Source organism: Nothobranchius furzeri, chromosome 14, assembly GCF_043380555.1.
Source record: "Nothobranchius furzeri strain GRZ-AD chromosome 14, NfurGRZ-RIMD1, whole genome shotgun sequence".
Taxonomy (NCBI): domain Eukaryota; kingdom Metazoa; phylum Chordata; class Actinopteri; order Cyprinodontiformes; family Nothobranchiidae; genus Nothobranchius; species Nothobranchius furzeri.
Window position 1 is genome coordinate 41,886,744 of NC_091754.1, and position 20,789 is coordinate 41,907,532.

At 42.6% G+C, this 20,789-nt stretch overlaps 1 protein-coding gene across 2 annotated transcripts in view; it reads left to right on the forward strand.

Moving 5' to 3' along the window:
* The first annotated feature begins 1,256 nt into the window (after positions 1-1,256).
* Positions 1,257-20,789, forward strand: part of ripor1 (RHO family interacting cell polarization regulator 1) — a 37,907-nt gene continuing 18,374 nt past the window's right edge. Inside the window, exons 1-7 of one of the 2 annotated variants that reach the window (XM_015965611.3) lie at positions 1,257-1,394; positions 16,440-16,563; positions 17,497-17,649; positions 17,748-17,826; positions 18,519-18,542; positions 19,634-19,687; positions 20,516-20,665. In XM_015965611.3, coding sequence (XP_015821097.1) covers positions 16,466-16,563; positions 17,497-17,649; positions 17,748-17,826; positions 18,519-18,542; positions 19,634-19,687; positions 20,516-20,665 — 558 coding nt within the window. In that variant the 5' untranslated portion in view covers positions 1,257-1,394; positions 16,440-16,465. Of the gene's footprint in view, positions 1,395-9,591; positions 9,825-16,439; positions 16,564-17,496; positions 17,650-17,747; positions 17,827-18,518; positions 18,543-19,633; positions 19,688-20,515; positions 20,666-20,789 lie in introns of those variants that run through there. The other variant, XM_070544124.1, reaches the window with a different exon arrangement.

Below are 20,789 nucleotides of genomic sequence, written 5' to 3' on the forward strand. Positions count from 1 at the left end.
TAAACTAAATAGAAGTGTGGGCCATCTAAGTCTGATAGAAACCTTTTCTCTAGTCTGCTGTGTGCTAGTTTGAAATAGCTGCTATCTCAGAGAAGATAACTGAGCTGTACTTGAATGCACCGTTCCATCACCGTCACATAAACAATCAGCATGTTACTTTATTTCCATTCATGTTTATTCTCAGATTGATTCTGGGCTAAAATGTTCTAAAGCATGTTGGTTGATTTGAAGCTTTATAAATATAAAACATTAACAAAAAGATTTTTCCATAGGCTTTCAAAATAAAAGCCACGTCCAACTAATAACATTTTGTTTTAATTTGTGAATATGTTTGATTTCTACTAAAAGTAATCAGAGTTTAATGATTCATGTTTAATTTTGCCCACATCTACTCAGTCCTTCTATTTTAAATATTCTTATAAATTACAGTTTGTAATTTTAGTTAATATTAGTTGTTTTGTTACTATTATTAAGTAAATCCATAGGATCTATGTAAATGAATTACTTTAAAAGTACCAAGAGGTCACACAGAGGGGACAGGAGGAGGGAAGAAAGCTGCATTGACAATAATGTTAAAGTCCCATTGAAACCCTCTGAGTCATAACTGATCCAGGTCATGAGGAGGCTCAAGGTTTTCACCCTGAGACTGGACAGCCCATGATAATCTCACCAGGGTCTCTGGAGCTGGCATCTACCTCCAAAAGTCAGGATGTGGATGTAGCTTGAAGGATCCCATGCATGCCCAGTTAAAAAGAAATATCTGAAAATTTAATTTAATATCCAAATGTTGAGCGGAGAGTACAGATGTTACTTCCAGGGGAAAAACACGCTTGTAAAACATCTGGAGTTCATAAACTAGAGTATTCTACTGTTCTTTGATACAATTCAGTTTCACAATGCAGGTTCTCAAACTTGTCCAAGCTTGGACTGCAGAGGAAACAGGTCCAGATAAGCCCAAACATCACCACCAGCCCTCATAATTTAAAAGAAAAGCCTGATCCGTCACTCTGATCCTCCAAGCAGGAAGCACTCCATTTTACGGTCGAGGACCTTGGCCTCAGGCTTGGAGGAGCTGAGTCTGTTTCCAGCATGATTCAGGACTTGAAGGATGCTTTCAGCTCAAAAACCTTGGTGATTCATCCATCCTCCACCAGGGGCGCTGCAGTGCGACCGTGTTAAGATTTATTTTTGAAGTTCCCCGGAGGCTCAGCAGGCTCTTCAAAGCCAGCAGCAGCTGCGTGGAGCGGCTCGGTGTCGGTGAGGCTGTTTATCTGCAGACCAAGCCGGAGCAGAGAATGTGAGGGGACACGCGCAGGGAAATGCTGCTGCTCCACAGCACTCTGGTGAGCTCCAGCAGGGGTTCTGATCGGGACGGAGGACACCATGATCAGCATGTAGGTCCACGATACTACCAGCTCTTAGCACCGAAACAACTGCTGTAGGAACCAGAGAAAGAGAGGAGAGTCTACTCATTTAGTTCAGTTTGTTGCAGAATGTACTATTTTATTATTATTATTATTATTATTATTATTATTTATTATAGTTTTTATTAGTATTTTTATTATTATTATAGATGTTGTTATTATTATTGACATTAATTTGTCACATTTTAAAGCTTGTCATGAATGTTATATAATTATATTAATTCCTTAAATGGGAAACTTGTTACTGATTGGCTTAATGAACTGACTGTATTGGAATATTTACTGTGTGAAGGTCCTTGAGACGACTCTGGTCGTGATTTGGTGCTATAGAAATAAACCTGAACTGAATGTATATAAAGGTAAAATAACATCAAGCTTGCACCTGGTTTTAAGTTTAAATAAGCTGTGAACAAACTGGTGAGTAGAAACGTGCGCGCGCGCACACACACACACACACACACACACACAGCCCTGGTTGTTTACAACCGATAAGAGTTTCTGTGATAGGTGAGTCGGTCTGTGGGAATGCTCCGTGTGTGTGTGTGTGTGTGTGTGTGTGTGTGTGTGTGTGTGTGTGTGTGTGTGTGTGTGTGTGTGTGTGATGCTTTCTCAGGGAAACAAACAGTGAGTCTGTTGTACTTCTGCAGAGCTGTCACTGTTGGATGACCCAATTCAGCTAATGATCTGTGTGGGTTAGCATGGTGCATGAAACAGATGAGAGCGATGGAGGGGCTTTGGGCTCAGGTTCATTCAGAAAGGAAGATGGACCATGAAGGATTGTTTCATAAACTAACCCTTACCTTAGTTAGTTTTAGAGGTAAGGTGTGATTTAAGTTTTAGTTAGGGTTAGGGTTGTGAATAGACTGGTTATGGTTAGTTAGGGTTAGGGTTTGGGACATCCAGTCGCAGAATGTGTGTGTGTGTGTGTGTGTGTGTGTGTGTGTGTGTGTGTGTGTGTGTGTGTGTGATCTTGTGTCAGTAATCAGCTGATTGTCACTCAGCAGTCATTCAGAGCTTTTCATTATTGAACAGGAAAGAGTTTGATGGGAAGACATCTGTAATCCATCCTCTGACATCAAATGCTTGATGATTTTTGACTCTGCCACGCCTACATTTAACTGATCTGTTTGGGTCAAGTCAATACCATTTGAGATGTTTATTCCACAATCTTTATTTCTCTTTGATTCTGTCTCAAGATGTGCAAATCATAGCAATCCAACATTAGCTAGGGACACACCCACACTGATATCAGGACCAGGTATCAGTCTGATCCATGTACACACCAACCAACACCACTTCATGTTGGGATGCCAGCTCCCCAGGATTTGGGTATGCTGTTGCAGTGATCCAGTACAAGATGTGCAAAAAGGTGTTGGACTTAAGCTGAAGCAGCGAGGAAGGAGGGGTGGATGAAGGGTGTGGGTGAGCACTGTTTTTGACCATGGCTGTCTAAGAAAACTCCAAGGCTGTGGTTAATTTAAGAAGGGGTTTAGTGCTGACTGTTCTTTAGTTTGACATTGCCGGCAGTAAGTCGGACTCGTTCCCTGTGAGGGTTGAACTTCGCCAAGTTCCAGCTCAGTGACCTAGTGGTTTGAGTTTCCGCCCTGGGACTGAGAGATCAGGGTTCAAATTCTGGTCAGGTCATACCAAAGACTTAGAAAAAGCGGGACACAATGCCTCCTTGCTTTACACTCAACATTAAGGGGTTGGATTGGGTTAGGGTCAACCCTAACCACCAAATGGTTCCCGAGCGTGGCTATGTCTGCAGCTCACCGCTCCTTCAGGGTCAAATGGGCAGAACAAATTTCACACACTCACCAGTTTGTGACAACTTTAACTTTAAGGCTGCCCTTTGTTATCGATTCTGTTTATAACGTTTATGGAAAGGATTTCTAGATGCAGCCAAGGTGTTGAGGGGATCTGTTTTGGTGGCCTGAGGATCGGGTCTCTGCTTTTTGCAGATGATGTGGTCCTGTTGGCTTCATCAGAACGTGATCTTCGCTTTTCGCTGGAGCGGTTTGCAGCCGAGTGTGAAGCAGCTGGGATGAGAATCAGCTCCTCTAAATCTGAGACCTGGTCTTGAGCTGGAAAAGGGTAGAATGCCTTCTCCGGGTCAGGGATGAGGTCCTGCCTCAGGTGGAGGAGTTTAAGTATCTCGGGGTCTTGTTCGCAAGTGAGGGAAAACTGGAGTATGAGATCGATAGGCGGATTGGTGCTGCATCTGCAGTGATGCGGGCGTTACCGGTCTGTTTTGGTGAAGAGAGAGCTGAGTCAGAAGGCAAAGAGGAGCAGTTGAGGTGGCTCAGGCATGTTGTTAGGATGCCTCCTGGTGAGGATTTTCTGGGCATGTCTAACTTGGAGAAGACCCGCTGGAGGGACTGTTTCACAGCTGGCTTGGGAACACCTCAGAATTTCCCCGGAAGAGCTGGCCCAAGTGGCTGTGGAGAGGGAAGTCTGGGCCTGTCAGCTCAGGCTGCTGCCCCCACGACCCAACCAGAGTGAATGGATGGAAGGATTTTAGATAAATCTGGTCATTATCTGACTAATGTATCATAATAATAGTAGTAATAATAATAATAATTAGTTTTGTTATATGGAACTATCTGGGTATTTGTTACTATGTTCCATGATGATTTGGTGTGACAGTCACTGCACGGAGAAGTTTATAGTCTATCTGAGTTGTAATTAAAGTGTTGAAAGATCTGAAAGAGCTATGGTGACATGTAAGAGCAGTTTCAGTCTGATTTTCTACCTGGGGTGTTAATATGAAGTCAAAAGGAGAACAGATTGCTTCTTTTACAGCCAGAGCTAAGCTAGAGATCTCACCTCATAGAGCAGAACAAATTATTTAACTCATCTTTTTACTAGTCTGCTTTCATTTTCATGTGTGTCGAAGCTTCAGTGAAATTTTCAACCTGCTGTTGAGTCAGTGAGTTCCATGTCAGGTCAAGGCTCAGCCACCACACACCCATTTAAACCAGATAAATTGTTGGTTTACATTCAGACACACCGGCTATCGCCCACTCAGGCTTTAGAAAAGGCAGTTTACCAATGTGGCAGGTTTCCTGCCAAAAGGGCTAAACTTTAGTTTTGATGAGGTAAATTGTTGTTTGACCTATCATCCATCATGTGTTCGGAGTGACTCAGTCCAACAAACTCAACAGTGAACCACGTAAACTAGCTGCAAGTTAGTAATTAACCTGCAGCACTTCAGTAACAGTTAAGCTGCTTACCAGCCAGCTGGAGATTAACTGGAAAGTCCCCCTCCACACACACACACACACACACACACACACGCACGCATACACACACACACACACACACACACACACATGCACACGCACACACACATACACACACACACACACACTCAGAAAGAGAGCGCAAGAGAGCCATGCAGGGCTTAGTAAAGCAGGAACAGTCTGTCAGCTCATTACCAGGCTTGTTGTACTTTATTAGATTACAGTACTTGGTTCCATCACCTTGAGTGGTTTATACACTAGACTGGATCAGTCCTTGTGTGAATAAATGAAGGGTTTTGCTATAGCTTCTCTTACTACAAGTGAAACTGGCCTGTTTTTTAAATTTACCGTTTAAATGCTTTTATTCATTGCCGTGAGGTTTGGCTGTAGAACCAAAACGCATTATGAGAACGTCAACAGACAAAGAGGTTCTTCGGTGGACCCTGGTAACCCCCTGGACCGGATACTCTAATACTCTGTCATTTCTAGCAATATTCGTCTGGACCATTCTTTCTGTCACCCTTCACCTAGGACTGGTTCACCATTAGAGACCTGTCAAGGATTTTATCAACAACCCACTGCCTGCAACCGGAGAAAAGTAAACAAATGACAGACAAGTTTCCAGATTGCAATGAGGAGGCAGAAGCTACAAGGCGACTGCCCCGAGCTCCTGAACTCAGTTTATTTATAACATTAGATAAGAAAGTGTGTGTGTGTGTGTGAGTGTGGGTGTGTCTGAATAAATGAGCATACATTTAGGCATACAGAAACACATATTATATTCAGATGATTGAATCAATGATTAAGAAATAATAATCATAACGTTTCCACAACAAGACCCTACCAGGAAACCCTAATATCATTAGGTTGTCAAAACCAGTTCTGAATGAACTGAGATAAATTAGTGAGTCAATTTGTAGCACGATGGTGAGACCCAAACGGGGAAATATGATTACTGGGAGCTGCACACTTACAGTTAATTTAGGAACCCTATGTAACTCAATGGGAAACAAGAACGTATGCCGGAACGTAGAGACGCTGGTTGGGGTCCCAGGGAATGCTGGGTCAATGGGGAGAGCACTACAGGTGGTCTCTTCAAGAGACTAGTGAATAGGAGCTAGAATGCGGTGAGCAGGCAGAATGGGAGTTGGGTCTAAGGATGGAGCGGAGTGGGTGAATTGCCGAGACAGGGTTTCAAGGTTCTTTGACCAGGGTAGAAATATCTAAAAGTTTTAGGCCTTGGAGAAAAGAGCTCAGCAAGCATGGCAGGGGTTCAGGTGTTTGGTGGATTAAATATGGATCAGGTTTTTGCTGATCGGTCCAGATGATGAACGGTTCCACAGTTCCCAGGAGACATTGCCTCCATTGCTCCAGTCCCATTTAATAACTAGCAGTTCACAATCCCCCAGTCCCGTGCTTCTGTTGTGTAAGGATGACTGTGAGCGAGAAATAACTGGTTTTGGTGAGTGATGTTGACGGGGTTTCCCAGAAATCTTTGCAACTGCTTGAGGCTGGTCAAAATAGGCCACTCAGCAAATGCTTTAACTTTCTGTGGGTCAATTGATGGTTCCTTAGACGAAAAGACAAAATCAAGAAATGAAAGAAACTTTTGGTGAAACGAGCATTTCTCCAGCTTGCAGTACAGATGGTTGTCCAAAAGTTGAGTGAGAACAGCCGTTGTTGATGTGGTCAGCTTCCAAGCAGGAGTAGATGAGAATATGGTCCAAGGAGGTGAACACCCACCAACCCAGCATGTCATGGAGGACATCACTGATGAGACGTTGAGATGCTGTTACGCAGGCTAAAAGGCATGACCGCGTACTCCCAGTGGCTGGTGGGTGTGATGAAAGCTGTCCTCCACTCATTCCCACCTTTGAGTCGTACCAAGTTTTAGGCACTCTGCAGGTCTCACTTGAGATGCGAGCCTGGGAGAGGGATTCCAGAGTAGTGGACATCAGCAGCAGGGGGTGATGATACCTGATATTAATCCGGCTAAGGCCCCAGTAGTCAGTGCAGGGGAGGAGACCCCCATCCTTCTTTTTGATAAAGAAGAAGCTGGCAATATGGAAGCCTGGGTGAACCCCCACTGGAGGACATCTGTAACATATTCTTCCATGGTCCAAGTATAGGCAGTAGAGAGAGAAAAGAGATGGCCGCTTGGAGTGACGGTTCCTAGTAGGAGGTTGATCTCCATGTTTTAGGGACAGTGGGGAGGAAGAACGGCAGCCAGTTGTTTGTCGAAGCTCCAGGCCAAGCCCCGGTAGTGTGGGGGCACAGCCTCAAGGTTGGCCCGATCAGGACTCAGGGTAGTGGCGGAAGGGGTGTCATTTATGAAACAGCAATGGTTACATTTGGGACCCCGGTTTAGAAACCATCCCAAAGACAAGGAGATGTGTGAGTCATGGAGGTGGACCCACGTATGACCCTAGATGAGGGGAGATGGGGGTGGGGTGACATTAAGAAACTGAATGAGTTTGTGATGTTTACTGACCTTCACCCAGAGTGGATGGGTTTGGTGCTGAACTGGGAAGGAATGGAAAAGGCGGCCATCTGCTAATGTAACTGGGATGACTTCATCTAGTTGAGCTGAGATCTAATTTTGAGTTGGGAGGCTAGTTTTTGATCCATAAAGCTCCCTGCCGCCAAAAAGGCCTTGGTTTCTATTGGTCCATGATCCAACTGGAACATGACTCCAAGGAGGAATTGTGACCCAGTGGAGGGCACTGAAGAGCCAGGTAGTGTGGCCCTGGTGTCTACCTGGCTTTACTGTTTCTCGGGCGAAGCGGGCACTAAGCGCGGCCATGTTCCAAAGAATTCTGGTGTGAGCCATCCCAGTTGCATGGGTTCCTCCTTGGGGCTTGCATTGTGTTCACCTCCTAAGTGGCATCCTGGATTAGGGGTAGAGGATGGGAGGGACCTCAAGATGTGTGGTGCTGAATGGGGGGTGAGACATCATGAGACATCGTCGATCTGCAGGGCTGGAACTGTTGTCTCATTTAGGGTTCCCAGGAGCTCTCGTCCAACCATTTCACCCCAGATGTAGCTGGCTAATACCTCGAGGAAGACTAATTTGAGGGCAACGTCTCCCCCGTTCATTTTGGTAGCCACAGTGCGGAACTCCGGCACATAGTGGCAGACGGGACTTTCCCGTTGACAGAGATGTAGAAGATCGTATTCGGCTCCAAACTTATTGCCGGGGAACAAAGGTCTGCCTGAGTTTCTGCAAGAATGCTGGATAATCATTGCAGGCTGGGTATTAATTATAGTACAGAGTAGCAGCCTACTCCTGGTCCCTCCCTGAGAGGAAGGAGGTGAGCAAGGTCACGCAGGTGTGGGCAGTGGAATATTTGGAAAACTGTGGCAAAGAGACCCTCGGGTGCTCATTGAGCCCATTCCACTGTTCAGGCAGACCAATCTACAGCTCCTCCGGTGCTGAAGTGTGGCGATAGAAACGGACAATTGAAGCATCGTGTCAGTGAGTGGCATTTAAACCAGTAAAATTGCTCGAACTCTGCTGGATCTGTTTTAGACTCAGTCATCCTGTCAGAACGATCTCGGAGTAAACCGAGAGTGATCAACAAATGAGTTTGAACCATGATGGCGAGACCCAAACATGGAAGTTGTAACGCTGTGAGCCGCAGACTCGCAGTTAATCTAGGAACGCCAGTGCGTAACTTGAAGGGGAAATGAGAACTTGCATTTTTTACAAAAGTTAGAATGACCTGACTTACTGGTCTAATGATTGAAGGTTGGGTGAGCAATGAGGCTCTGCCTTTAGTTTTTTATTAGAGCCTTCTCACAAGAATTTCTGATATTGTAATGGTCTCATTCTGAACATTCTAACCCATACTTCACACAGGAAGCATCAGAGGCATATAACGGCAGCAGAAAGGTTTACTCGCAACAATCGCTGCACTCTAATGCACACCGGAGAGTCTCAGCCGCAAGCGGCGTCTCCGCCGTGCTCTTCGCTCAACTCGCTAAATCACAAAATCCCTTGGGTTTATGTCATTCACCATTAAACCAAAAAATAAGCAAATCACATTTGATATTGTTTTTTGATCTGATGTTGTTCCTCTCCACTGCCAAGATTAAGGCCATGGAAAAAATACACCGCTGCACTTCTGGAACGATGTAGGGAGTAAATAAGCCGTTGGGTCACTTGTATTGACGTAATCTACATAGATATGAAGTTGCATCACTGCAATAGACTTTTATTTTGAAAATTACCAGGGGTTTTACACTGAAGCCATGTGTGATTTCCTGTCTAGCCCTATGTTAACTGTGGAAATTGTTGCGTGCCAGAAGCGGCTCGAGGCAAAAATAGAACCCGATCCCATCTTTAGTGCCACTGTATGCCGCTTCTGGGACGCATCTGAAAATGGCCGTGTCGCTGGTGTCGCTGGTTTGAATTACTCCCATAGACTCTAATGGATTCGTGCCACTGATGCTTCCAGTAGGCAGTAGGGGTAATGAACATTGTGGGAGTTTTGCTGGTGTGAATTAACAAAGGTTAGGATGTTTAAATGGTGAACTGATGGTATTGGATACTCCCACCTGGCAACAATTACATTATTATTTACTCAATTGCATGTTGATCCAGTCCATACAATTGTAGGTCTATGCAGGGAAATTAACTAAATTGTATCTTTAATTCGAAAAGGCAGAAGTACAACAGACTGCGTCATTTTATCAAAAACAATAAGAGGGAGGGGCCGGAAAGCAGGATGATGTCAGTAGAAAAGGGAGGACTGACTTGCCTTTTTCCTGTTTCCAGCCCCCCACCCCCTCTACTCCTCCCTGCTCCACCTCCCCTCCCTTATCACTGTGCTTGAAGCAGAAAGGAGCTCAGTGGACGAAGCCAGCATGACTAAAGCCATGGGACGAGATGCGGTGGAAAACAGTCTGGGATCGACTGAGGGGAAGTGAATGACAAGCAACTCGTCCTTTAGCTGAATCAGCTTAGAAAACCAGCGAAGAAGAGGGAAGAGTGAATGAAAGTAAAAGAGTCAAGGAAACGTTTTATTTTTAATGTAGTGATCAACACTTTGATAAAAGAGGAGTGAACATTTGTCCCTGGAATCAGGTGGAGCCATCACGAAGACATCAACCGCCCTCATCATCATCATTAGAGCTGCCATGCACAGCGGATATGGAGGTATGAACAGCTGCTCCAGCTTTCTGGGGATATTGTTAGCTTTCCAGTTTGACAGCAAAGTAAATCTGAGAGTTCCCCTCCAAAAGATGAAAGAAGCGACACCCCTAAAACATTTTTGAGTCGTCCCACCTGGTTTTGTTTCAGTCAGACTTTTTAAAATGTCTGCATTTGTTTGTCTTTGTTGGCTCAATCCAGGTGAAGTCCTGATGGAAAGTTTACTTCTAGTTGTTGGGCCTCAGAGGGCAAATCAATTCTTTCTTTAAATACATTTCATTTTCACAATGCCTCTGTTTCCTTTGTAGGCATTGGTATGCCTCAGTCTTCTTGTTTTTCTTTCTTCATGACGTTATTGATGGTTGGGATCCACACACACACACCTGGCTGCACAGTAGCTCGTCCTTTCTAATGCTTTTTCTGACACTGAGACAGTCTTCTAGTAAAGCTGGTTTTTTTTCTGTGACTCAGTGAAGTCACAAACTTAAGGACTCATTTCCTGCACCCGCCCCTCTGGCAGGATGTTACTCCCTCTGGGATTTCCTTCTCCTAAAGGCCGTCACATGATGGAAGAAAGGGCTCAAAGCAGCAGTTAGCTAACTTTAGTCGAAGAACCTCATCAGAAACTGTGCAACGTGACATGAAAATTCAACAGTATTCAGTTGATACAAGGTCACAGCCTAAAGCTAGCTCACTTCCTGTTTGTTTTTGAAGGTTTTTTTTTGTTTCTTTTGTTTAGGTTTTCTTGTCAATTGATTAAGTGGATAAAGATGCTGTACAGAAACATTAATATGATTTAGGTATTGTTTTGCTTTAAACATTGCACTTAGTGTTAAGCGTTGGAACTCCTGGATGCCTCTAGTGGAGCACATGTCCAGTGACAGCTTTTCACTTTGGGAGACACCTAAAACCTTTGGCCACTCATATCACAGAAACAAAACGGTAGTTTGAATAAAATATCGTTGGGTTGTTGTGGAAGTTGTTGTAAACACTTTGATTGTTAAAAGAACTAATTAATCTTAACTCTGGAGGTAGTAGTTTAGATCCTAGGTGGCTCAGAAGCTCCTGTGTTTGCCTTTGTATCAATGGGATTTGATGTTCCATGCATAGTTACAATGTTTCAAAGATGCACTCACCAAGCACAGTTAGAGCCTGAATAAAGCAGAGTTTGGTCACTCCTGGACTCCAGTCAGTTCAGAATGAAGGTGTGTCACTGAGCGGGTGAAAACCACTCTAGAAATCCTAAGTGTCCTGCATAGATGTTTGCAACCTGTCTCCCCTTTTTTGAGTTAAATTATTATCTTTTTTTATTTTTCGTTACATTGCTTCTGCTCATTCTTTTCTAATTCCTCTGTTGGTGGGGCAGCAGCCCTAACAGGGAAGCACTGACAGTTTTCTCCCCCCACCACCTGCACCAGCTCCTTCTGTAAAATTCCAAGGTGTGGTGGAATGTGGACCAGGTAGAAGACCAAGGCAGGAGCTTTAGCAGTCCACAAAATCTAGAAACAGGGAAGAGGGTTTGCAAGCAATAAAACACTAGGGTAGCGTGTGATGCTTGAGGGTGCACAAAGTTCACCAAACTAACATAACACGTGTCCTGTGGGCTTGGATGATTCTTATGTTCCTGGTATTGTGGGATTTGCTTTAAGGTTGCAGGATGCTGGGCCCTTCACAGACCCTGTAAGAGTACACGGACGTCAGACTTGTACCTGCTAGGTGTTTGACTCATAAGGCTCTCCTCTATCATTAGTTTTGTTCAAAATGTTTAAAATGTATAGAAATTAGAATTGAATTAGAGTTTGTTGTTTTCAGTTTCATCCCAGTTTTGCATCTTTGCTCTTTGTAAATTATCAATCAGTCTATCTCTGTCTGAGACTTTAAGCTACAACAGCAAATCTACTAAACAAGCTAGCTAAAAACATTCTTTTATAGCTATAAATGCTTTTTGGTAAAAATAATGAAGAGGTTCTCTTGCATTTTTCTAAAAGTCTCAGCCAATAACACAACTCTGTCCGAAACCAACGATTGGACCTTCTGGTCTCACCAAACCAGCACACTTCCACACTTCCCTGGGTCCTCCACTCATCACACACTCATGCATTTAGCAACAGAACACCACTGGTGTGAGAGGTTCTCTGCTCAGTAACATCAGAGAAGGAGAAACAGTCAGCTGCTACCACTTCACCTTTAGGACAAACTACCAGAGTCCCAAAAAGGAAAACACCATCTGAAGTCACGGACAGCAGAAGACGTTTGGACCTAGTCCTAAACGTTGAAGTTGTATGCTGTTTCATCGTCCAAGGCTCAAATCGTTCACTAAAAACACAACAGTAATATGAAATCCATGCTTGTGATGAGTTATTGCAGCACCACAGTTTCTGTTTGTGTGTGTGTGTGAAAGGAGTCAGGAGTGTGGGTGGGGAAATGGGGGCTTTTTACAGAATGGCCTGGAAAAAGAGGTCAGGCAGCAAAAATGAAAGGTGCAGCATCACATGTTCAATGAGGATAGAGGTTTACGACGAGCAGGGACTGTGGCTCAGTTCCCGTGTTTACACAGAAGATTATGTGAGTGGAATCTGTTTTTCTAATGGCATCGGGTAAGGGGGACACATCTAACAAGTGTGACCATAGGAGTTCATGTAACCGAGGTTTTAGTAGAGCTTGTCAATCACAAAACCAGCTGGCTTGTTTAGGTGTTATAATTACTAAAGAAGACACGTTTTTGCAGGAAATGAATGAGCGAAGCAGCTGTTGTGATTGAGATTTTCCTTTGCTTTGGTAGGGCTACTCAACATCTGTGATCAGTTTGTTGTTAGCGCTCCTCCTTCTCAGATCTGCTATTTTAACAGGTGATCAAACCAGATCAGGTTAACAAGTGTTAGAATGTGGGTGTTTATAGATGTTAATGTTTCTAGCAAAAGTCTTTAGGTTAAGATAAAAAAAGTCAAGGTTTCCCATCTGCAAACAAAGGTTTGAGTCAATGTAATGAAGTTCTTTTATTCCCAGTGGTTGAGAATAAACAGAATTCAACAGAACTGACTTGTTCTCTTTAACCTACTGAATTTCCTGCCAGGAGGAGCTTTACATCTGACTTCCTAAAAGATAGTGCCATTTCCTGTGCTGTGGTAGGGGGAATGCTGGGAATTCACCTCACAACGACCTCTCAGCTGTTTGGAGAAAAAGGAAACAGGACGCTGGATAGGTCATAGTTGAAAAAACATGTCTTAAATTAAATTATGATTTAATACATTTTGATGCATTTCTGACATCATTTTGGTAACATTGAAACCAATTGTTGTAAATATATATGCCATTTAATATAGGTTGATTTATTTTAGACAGACAGAACACCACCATACTAAATATGTATATATATATATATATATATATATATATATATATATATATATATATATATATATATATATATACATATACACACACATATATATATATATATATATATATACATATACACACACATATATATATATATATATATATTCTCTCACTCATACTTGTTTTCCTCCACTTGTGAGTCCATGTTTCTGGGACAGCAGCAAAGGAGACTCTCCTCCATCACTACTTTCAGTTCCTCCAATGTGATGTCAAAACATTCCCAAGTCCACTTACGTATATACCACATCAACCCTGTTCTTCAGCAGCTCCACTGGCTCCCAGTCGCTTCCAGAATCCAATTCAAAGTTCTGCTATATACAATCAAAGCCATCCATAACCTAGCTCCTCGTAATCCATAACCTAGCTCCTCGTACCTCTCGGACCTCCTTCATCCTTCAACCTCCAACCATTCCCTCAGGTCCTCCTCCTCCATCCACCTCTCTGTCCCACCTTTCCGTCTGGTCACTATGGGGAGCAGGGCCTTCAGTCGCTCTGCTCCCCAGCTCTGGAACTCACTCCCTCCTGACCTCCGTAACATTGACTCCCTCACTCTCTTTAAAACCAGACTCAAAACCCACCTGTTCCATCTAGCATTCCAGTAATTGCTCTCTTTGCTCCAATCTGTCTGTTTGTTTTATGCTGTTCTGTCTTTTATTGTTGTGTATTTTATCTCTGTCTGTAAAGTGTCCTTGAGTGTTTTGAAAGGCGCTGTTGAAATAAAATGTATTATTATTATTATTATATTATCCCTCCAACTTGTAAGTGGTTGGAGGTGTCTAGGGAGCGTGCTGATCACATACTCGAATGACCTCACCTGGCTTCGTTCATTGTGGAGGAGCAGCAGCTCTACTCAGTGCCTTCATACTCAGCTGTGATGTAACTAATATGGATCACATAAACTGCTTTTACAAAACAACGCCGTCAAATTGCCACAACGCTGTGGCGGCATCTGGAAGCCGTAGGTCGTTTATAAGTGGCGGAAATTTGGCGCAATTGTGTTCTTTCTACCAAAGATTAGGCGGTGGTGGCACAAAATGGGTATGAAGCGGTCCCTGAGCTGCCACAGACTTCCATTTGTCTTGGACATAGCTTGCTTTTTATTGCGATTGAAGATGCAATCATTACATTTTTAGCAAGCCGCTCCTAAAGGTGTGTGTCCCCCACTGTCCCCAGGCAGTCTCTGGTGTGCCAGCCTCCCGCTCTAATGGAGAGAAGCTCCTGGAGCGCTACATCGCTTCAGTTTGCAGTCTTAGTTGATTTTGTTCAAAGAGCAAAACTTACGGCTCGTGTTTACTTTCATTTTCAATATAGTTCAATATAGTTGCCGGCTGGAGCTCAGCAGTAACTCCCCACGTCATTATGACACCTCCCTCTGTTGCGCCATGGTGCAATTGTCATTTATAAGACAGACAATTACTGCAATATAACTACAGAGCGAGGCGTAATGAATGCCACAAAAATTGTGCATCGGCATGGGGCATTTATAAGACACACCGTTGTGGTAATATTATGCTGATTTGTCAGCATGGTGTGTCTTGTAAAAAGGGCTATAATGTCCAAGAAGCAGAGATGAGATTTTCCCACCACCACCCTCAACACCCTCCATCCCACAACTGTGTCTAAACATTGTTCGTAAAGTTTGTTACAAAGGGCAGTGCTGCTGAACTCCAATTCTCATTGGGAACAGTCTCGACTTACTGCTGACTTTGTGGACCAGACTTGCACTCCTTTGAAAAAGGACTGAAGACCCTTTACTGAAGGAAGGGGGGATTATATACGTAAGCTTGCCTTTGGGGATATGGTCCAACTCTGCAAAACACATGGACTGGTTGGGCAAACTCTCACACAAATTCCCCAACAAGGGTTAAATGCTTGTCCACAGTTCCACGGCCTAGATAAAAAAAAAAGTCTTGCACCTCTTCAAACCAGGATTCAACTCTAGACTATACCCTCATCTTCAGAACACTGAAAGACACCTTTCCAGGGAAGTTGGGTGTAATCCTGAGTTTTTACTCCAGCAACTGCCACTGCTGTGTACTGCTTGGTCCTCTAGAACCTGTCTGAGTGTTTGGAGACCCACGGACCAGCCATGTCCTTTAGGCCTCCTTCTTGACCCTCATGACCCCTCCAACCTCTGGGTTCCACCAATTCTGAGGGTTACAGCCATAACCGGCTTGCCTGGATGGATGTCAGTCAATGAGGCAGTCCATTAAAGGACTTCCATACCAATATTTGCTCTTGACTTAAAGAAAGCACATGTCTAAATAGTCCAAAGTTGGTGCTAAAGCAGTTTCAAATGAGCCATTGTCATTTTAGTTGTTCTGCTCCATTGCATTGCATAAAGATTGGACTCTGAAATGGAAGAAGTTCATGTGGTTTAATGAGTCCAGATGGGCCCTGCTCCAGAGTGATGGAGCATCAGGGTAAGAAGAGAGGCAGATGAAGTGATGCACCCATCATGCCTAGTGCCTACTGGCCTGTAGGGGCAGTGCTATGATCTGGGGTTGCTGCAGTTGGTCAGGTCTACGTTCAGCAACAAGATGTGCTCCAAGAATGATGTCAGCTGACTACCTGAATATCCTGAATGACCAGGTTATTCCATCTTTCCTGATGGCACGGGTACATTCTAAGATGACAATGCCCAGGATTCATCAGGCTCAAATAGTGAAAAAGTGGTTCAGGAAACATTAGGCATCATTTTCACAAATGGATCGGCAACCACAGAGTCCAGACCTTAAACCCATGGAGAATCTTTGGAATGTGTTGTAGAAGGCTTTGTGCAGCAGTCAGACTGTACCATCATCAATGCAAGATGCTGATGAGACATTAATGCAACACTGGATGGAAATAAGCCTAGTGACACTGCAGAAGCTTATCGAAACAACGCCACAGTGAATGTGTGTCACAATCAAAGCAAAAGGTGGTCAAACCAAATATTAGTGTGGGACCTTTTTTGGGGGGGGGGGGGGGGGGCTGAGCGGTGTATAACCATTCATGTCAAACATGTTAAACAATTTCTACTGTCTTCATTCTTTATGTGTATCTTTTAATGCTGCATCAAGACAGACTGCAGCTAACTGAACAAGGAGGATACCTGCATGTTGTGTGTGTGTTAGGGAAAGACATTTTCAGGCATTTTTCAATTGATGCCTGGCGATTTAAAAAGGGAAAATTATTTCTATATGTAAAATCATATCCATAATGTCCTTCTGTCGCACACAGGGAGTCCACTCCGAACTCTGTCGACCATGTCTCTCCTGGTTCACCCAGTCCGACGCATCACCTCCAGTTCCATCACTAGGAGCCAGAGTTTCACGGGAGTTAACATCCAGGACAAAGCCTACAGGTACTCATTCCATCTTCATTCACCATTTTCTGCTTGGGGTTGGTATTTTGGCTGTTGTAGGAAAAATTGCTTAAAAATCAACACCAGGAGATTTGCTGGAAATTATGACTAACTGGTTTAACTCAATACATGGCTGGATAATCTTTCAAAAACCCATCTGTATCAGTTAGAAGACCAAATATTTACACCTCTCTCTGATAGCAGTCCCATGTTTTTACAACACAGAACACAAGTGTCTTCACAGATGGACATGTCTTGTCAAAGTTGTGAATCAAAACAAGATGCACCTGGATGTCTTCAGATCGGTACCTGAGCCATCACATCCGTGTCCCGCGGCTTTCCGATAATCTGGTTATCATTCTGTCCCAGTAGCAGATTCCTCTGGTTTTGTTCTGAATGCCACTACAGTCTAACCTGGGGTGTTCTCTGTGGCACCTACACCCTATCAGGCCTCTCTTCAGCTCCAACATTCTTTCTCTTCGGTCCTGTGCATTTTGTGCAATTTTAAGCTAGTTTTTCATGCCAAAAAATTTAGAACTTGAGACGTTCTCCAACTGAAAAACTCTATTTGCACAACTGCTATCAGATTAATCAGGTTTCACTATGAGGACTTTTTGAAATGCCTCAATTGAGGAAAATAGTTCCTGAAACCAAACGCTGACAGAATAAGGAAGAACTTTTTTTTTCATGTTTGGAGCTTTTATTAAGACAGTAGAGACCTACATGGCAGCAATAACAGATGCAAAGGGTGAGTTTTCCCTTATATGTCCCCTGTAGGACAAAAATATACATTAATGAAATAATTTATAAGAAATGGTGTTATATACATTTTTGATACGTTAGGTGATATGAGAACATATCTTTTTTAGTACAGGTTTCCAAGAGAAAATTTAGGTTAAGATCTCAAACAGTGACAGTAATCTCAAACTGCAGGAGCTTCTCTGGGTTCAGCACTCCTGGTCTTAGCAGAAAGCCCAGCAGAGCCAGTGGGATGTTCAGTATGTCAACCAAGTCAACCCCAACTCCTAAGGTTCCTCAACCAGAAAGGTTGGATCAAGTCTATGAAGCCCTGAAGAAAGGCCTTCAGTGAGTGCACTCACCTTCATACACATAGCATCGAATCTGTTTCATCACCGAATCAAAGTAAACGCTTCTTTGTGTGCTGATGTGGTGTGTGTCCTCAGATCTTCCTTGCATGTTCATCAGATGGATTTGGAGAACCTCAGCAGACAAATAAAACAATCTAAAAGAAACTCCCGATTGGTATGCTATTGCACTCTAATGGGCTCGACACACGGGAGGCGACAAACGACCGCGATCAGCGAAATTTGTCGCCGTCGCTTTTATTACCTGACACACGGGAGGCGATCCGTGGCAGCGGCAAAGCCGTCTACGCGTTCTGTTCCATGGCGAAATCTAAACTTCCGTTGTTTTGTTTGGCTGTGTCAGGTTGGAGGGAATTAAGGTTATTTAAGCGGTTCAGAGTTTAAAAAGTGGTAGATATCATGTTTCACAAGGTGCTGCTAGAGTTATGTGAAATCTTACTTCTGATTTTACTATATAAACATAATAATAATCAACTTCTCCTTCATGTTTGCTCGGAGATGTACGGAGCATCCTGTCCGCTCATTGGTCAGTGAATGAAACCTCCGTTGATTGGTCCTCGTCTGAGCAACAGCGATGAAAAGTTGAAAATGTTTCAACTTTCTGGGATCACGTCGCTGGGTCACCTGTGCACGACACGTACACGAGCGCAAAATTTCACACGCACGTTTTTCGTGTTTCGCTTGGTAGGAGGGAGACCCGCAATTATCGCTTTGTCGCGCATGTCTCATTGAAAATGAATAGAGGAGAGGCGATGTCGCCTCTCGTGTGTCGAGCCCATAAGCGTGGCTTTACACACATTCATTCATTTATATACAGAAACTCCTGATTTGATATTTCCTCTTCCTTAGGGTTTCTTTTATGAACTGGACAAGGTAAGTTGCTGTAAAGTAACTTAAAATCTTGATTAAAGGTAGAATGGAATTTGAGGCAGTCCCACTCTGCTTGATGTGGCAGATTGTCTAAAGTTAATATACTACTATGAACAGCTAATATGCTAATAGGAACAGCTAATATACTGATATGAAAAGCTAATATGCTAATGTTAACAGCTGATATGCTATATTAACAGATAATATGGTAATATGAACAGATAATATGCTAATATGAACAGCTAATATGCTAATATTACCAGATAATATGCTAATATGAATAGATAATTTGCTAATGTGAACAACTAATATGCTAATATGAACAGGTAATATGCTAATTTGGACAGCTAATATGCTAAATTACCAGGTAATGTGCTAATATGAACAGATAATGTGCTAATGTGAACAACTAATATGCTAATATGAACAACTAATATGCTAATATTAACAGATAATATACTACTATGAACAGCTAATATGCTAATAGGAACAGCTAATATGCTAAAATAAACAGCTAATATGCTAATAATAACAGCTAATATGCTATATTAACAGATAATATGGTAATATGAACAGATAATATGCTAATATGAACAGCCAATATGCTAATATGAACAGCGGATGTGCTATATTACCAGATAATATGCTAATATGACAGATAATGTGCTAATGTGAACAGCTAATATGCTAATATGAACAGCTAATTTGCTAATATTAACACATAATATGCTAATATGAACAGACAATGTGATAATGTGAGCAGCTAATATGCTAATATTAACAGATAATATGATAATATGAACAGCTAATATGCTAATATGAACAGCTAATATGCTAACATTAACAGATAATATGAACAGCTAATATGCTAATAATAACAGATAATATGCTAATATGAACTGCTAATATGCTATATTACCAGATAATATGCTAATATGAACAGATAGTGTGCTAATGTGAACAACTAATATGCTATTATGAACAGCTAATATGCTAATATGAACAGCTAACATGCTATATTACCAGATAATATGCTAATATGAACAGATAATATGCTAATGTGAACACCTTATAACTTTGCCTTTCTTTGACAGCAAGTGAAGATAATTGAGAGGTACATCAGACGGCTGGAGTTCCACCTCAGTAAGGTCAGACCAGAACGGCCTTCTCAATGACTGTTTGTGGATATGTTTATGAGTCAAATATTAATGTTCATCATACAGATCTTTAAAACAACAGCAGTGACTCTGACACAGATGGGTTGTACCAGGGGCAGGCAACCTTGGTCCTGCAGGGCCAGTACCCTGTGTGTTTAAGTTGCTTCCTACTCCAAAACACCTGATTCAATGGTTGAATCACCTGCAGAAGCCTGGCAATCTCTGACTGATTAAAACTGCATGTGGTGGAACAGGGAAACAAATAAGAAAGGCTGTATAATGGCACTCGAGGGTTGCCTACCCCTGATTTAGAAATTGATCAAAGATATGCTATCGGGTTGGGGGTGTCTTTCCCAGTAGGATCAAAAGTTATGTAAACAAAAATATGTAAGGTCATCTGGAAAATATCTATTGCTCAACGGCACTGCTGATAGATTAGTGGAGCATCTCATAATTTACCAATCTGTGTTTTATAATATGACTGAACTGCTGGTGATGCTTGGTTTAAATCTTCAGTGCTGAGTGATTTTAATCTTCTCAATAAGCAATAAGTTGTCTAAAGTTAAAATGGAGTTATTTTAATCAAAACTAACAATAGTCCAAGACCATGCATGAAGAGCCTCTTGTCTAACAGGCTGGGATCCTAAATTAATAAATAATTGTTGATAAATTGAAATAGATGTATAAATTAAACACAAACATAATAAACTAAAAAGCAATATGCTTTAAATGCATCAATATATCCAATTTTTTGTCATTCAGAGAACATTTTACAGAGTGTGAAATCTCAGTGTAAATTAATCCATCTACTCTTGTCAGATTGAGGAGCTTTATGAGGTGTACAGCCGACAGAGGAGGCTGAGAGATGGGGCTAAGAAGATGATGAAGGCCTACACAGCCTCCTTAGGAAGCAAAGAGGCCAAGGAGAGTTTGCTGGAGGCCAGTAAAGAACACAAAGAGTACACAGAGGTGAGAGGGAAATAACAGAAGGAGCTGAAAAACATTATGGGGGAAAAGTTGTTTCAAAGCCACTGGATGAGCAAGTATGAGAGTACACAACATTCAACTAGTGGAGACTAGAATGTACATTAAG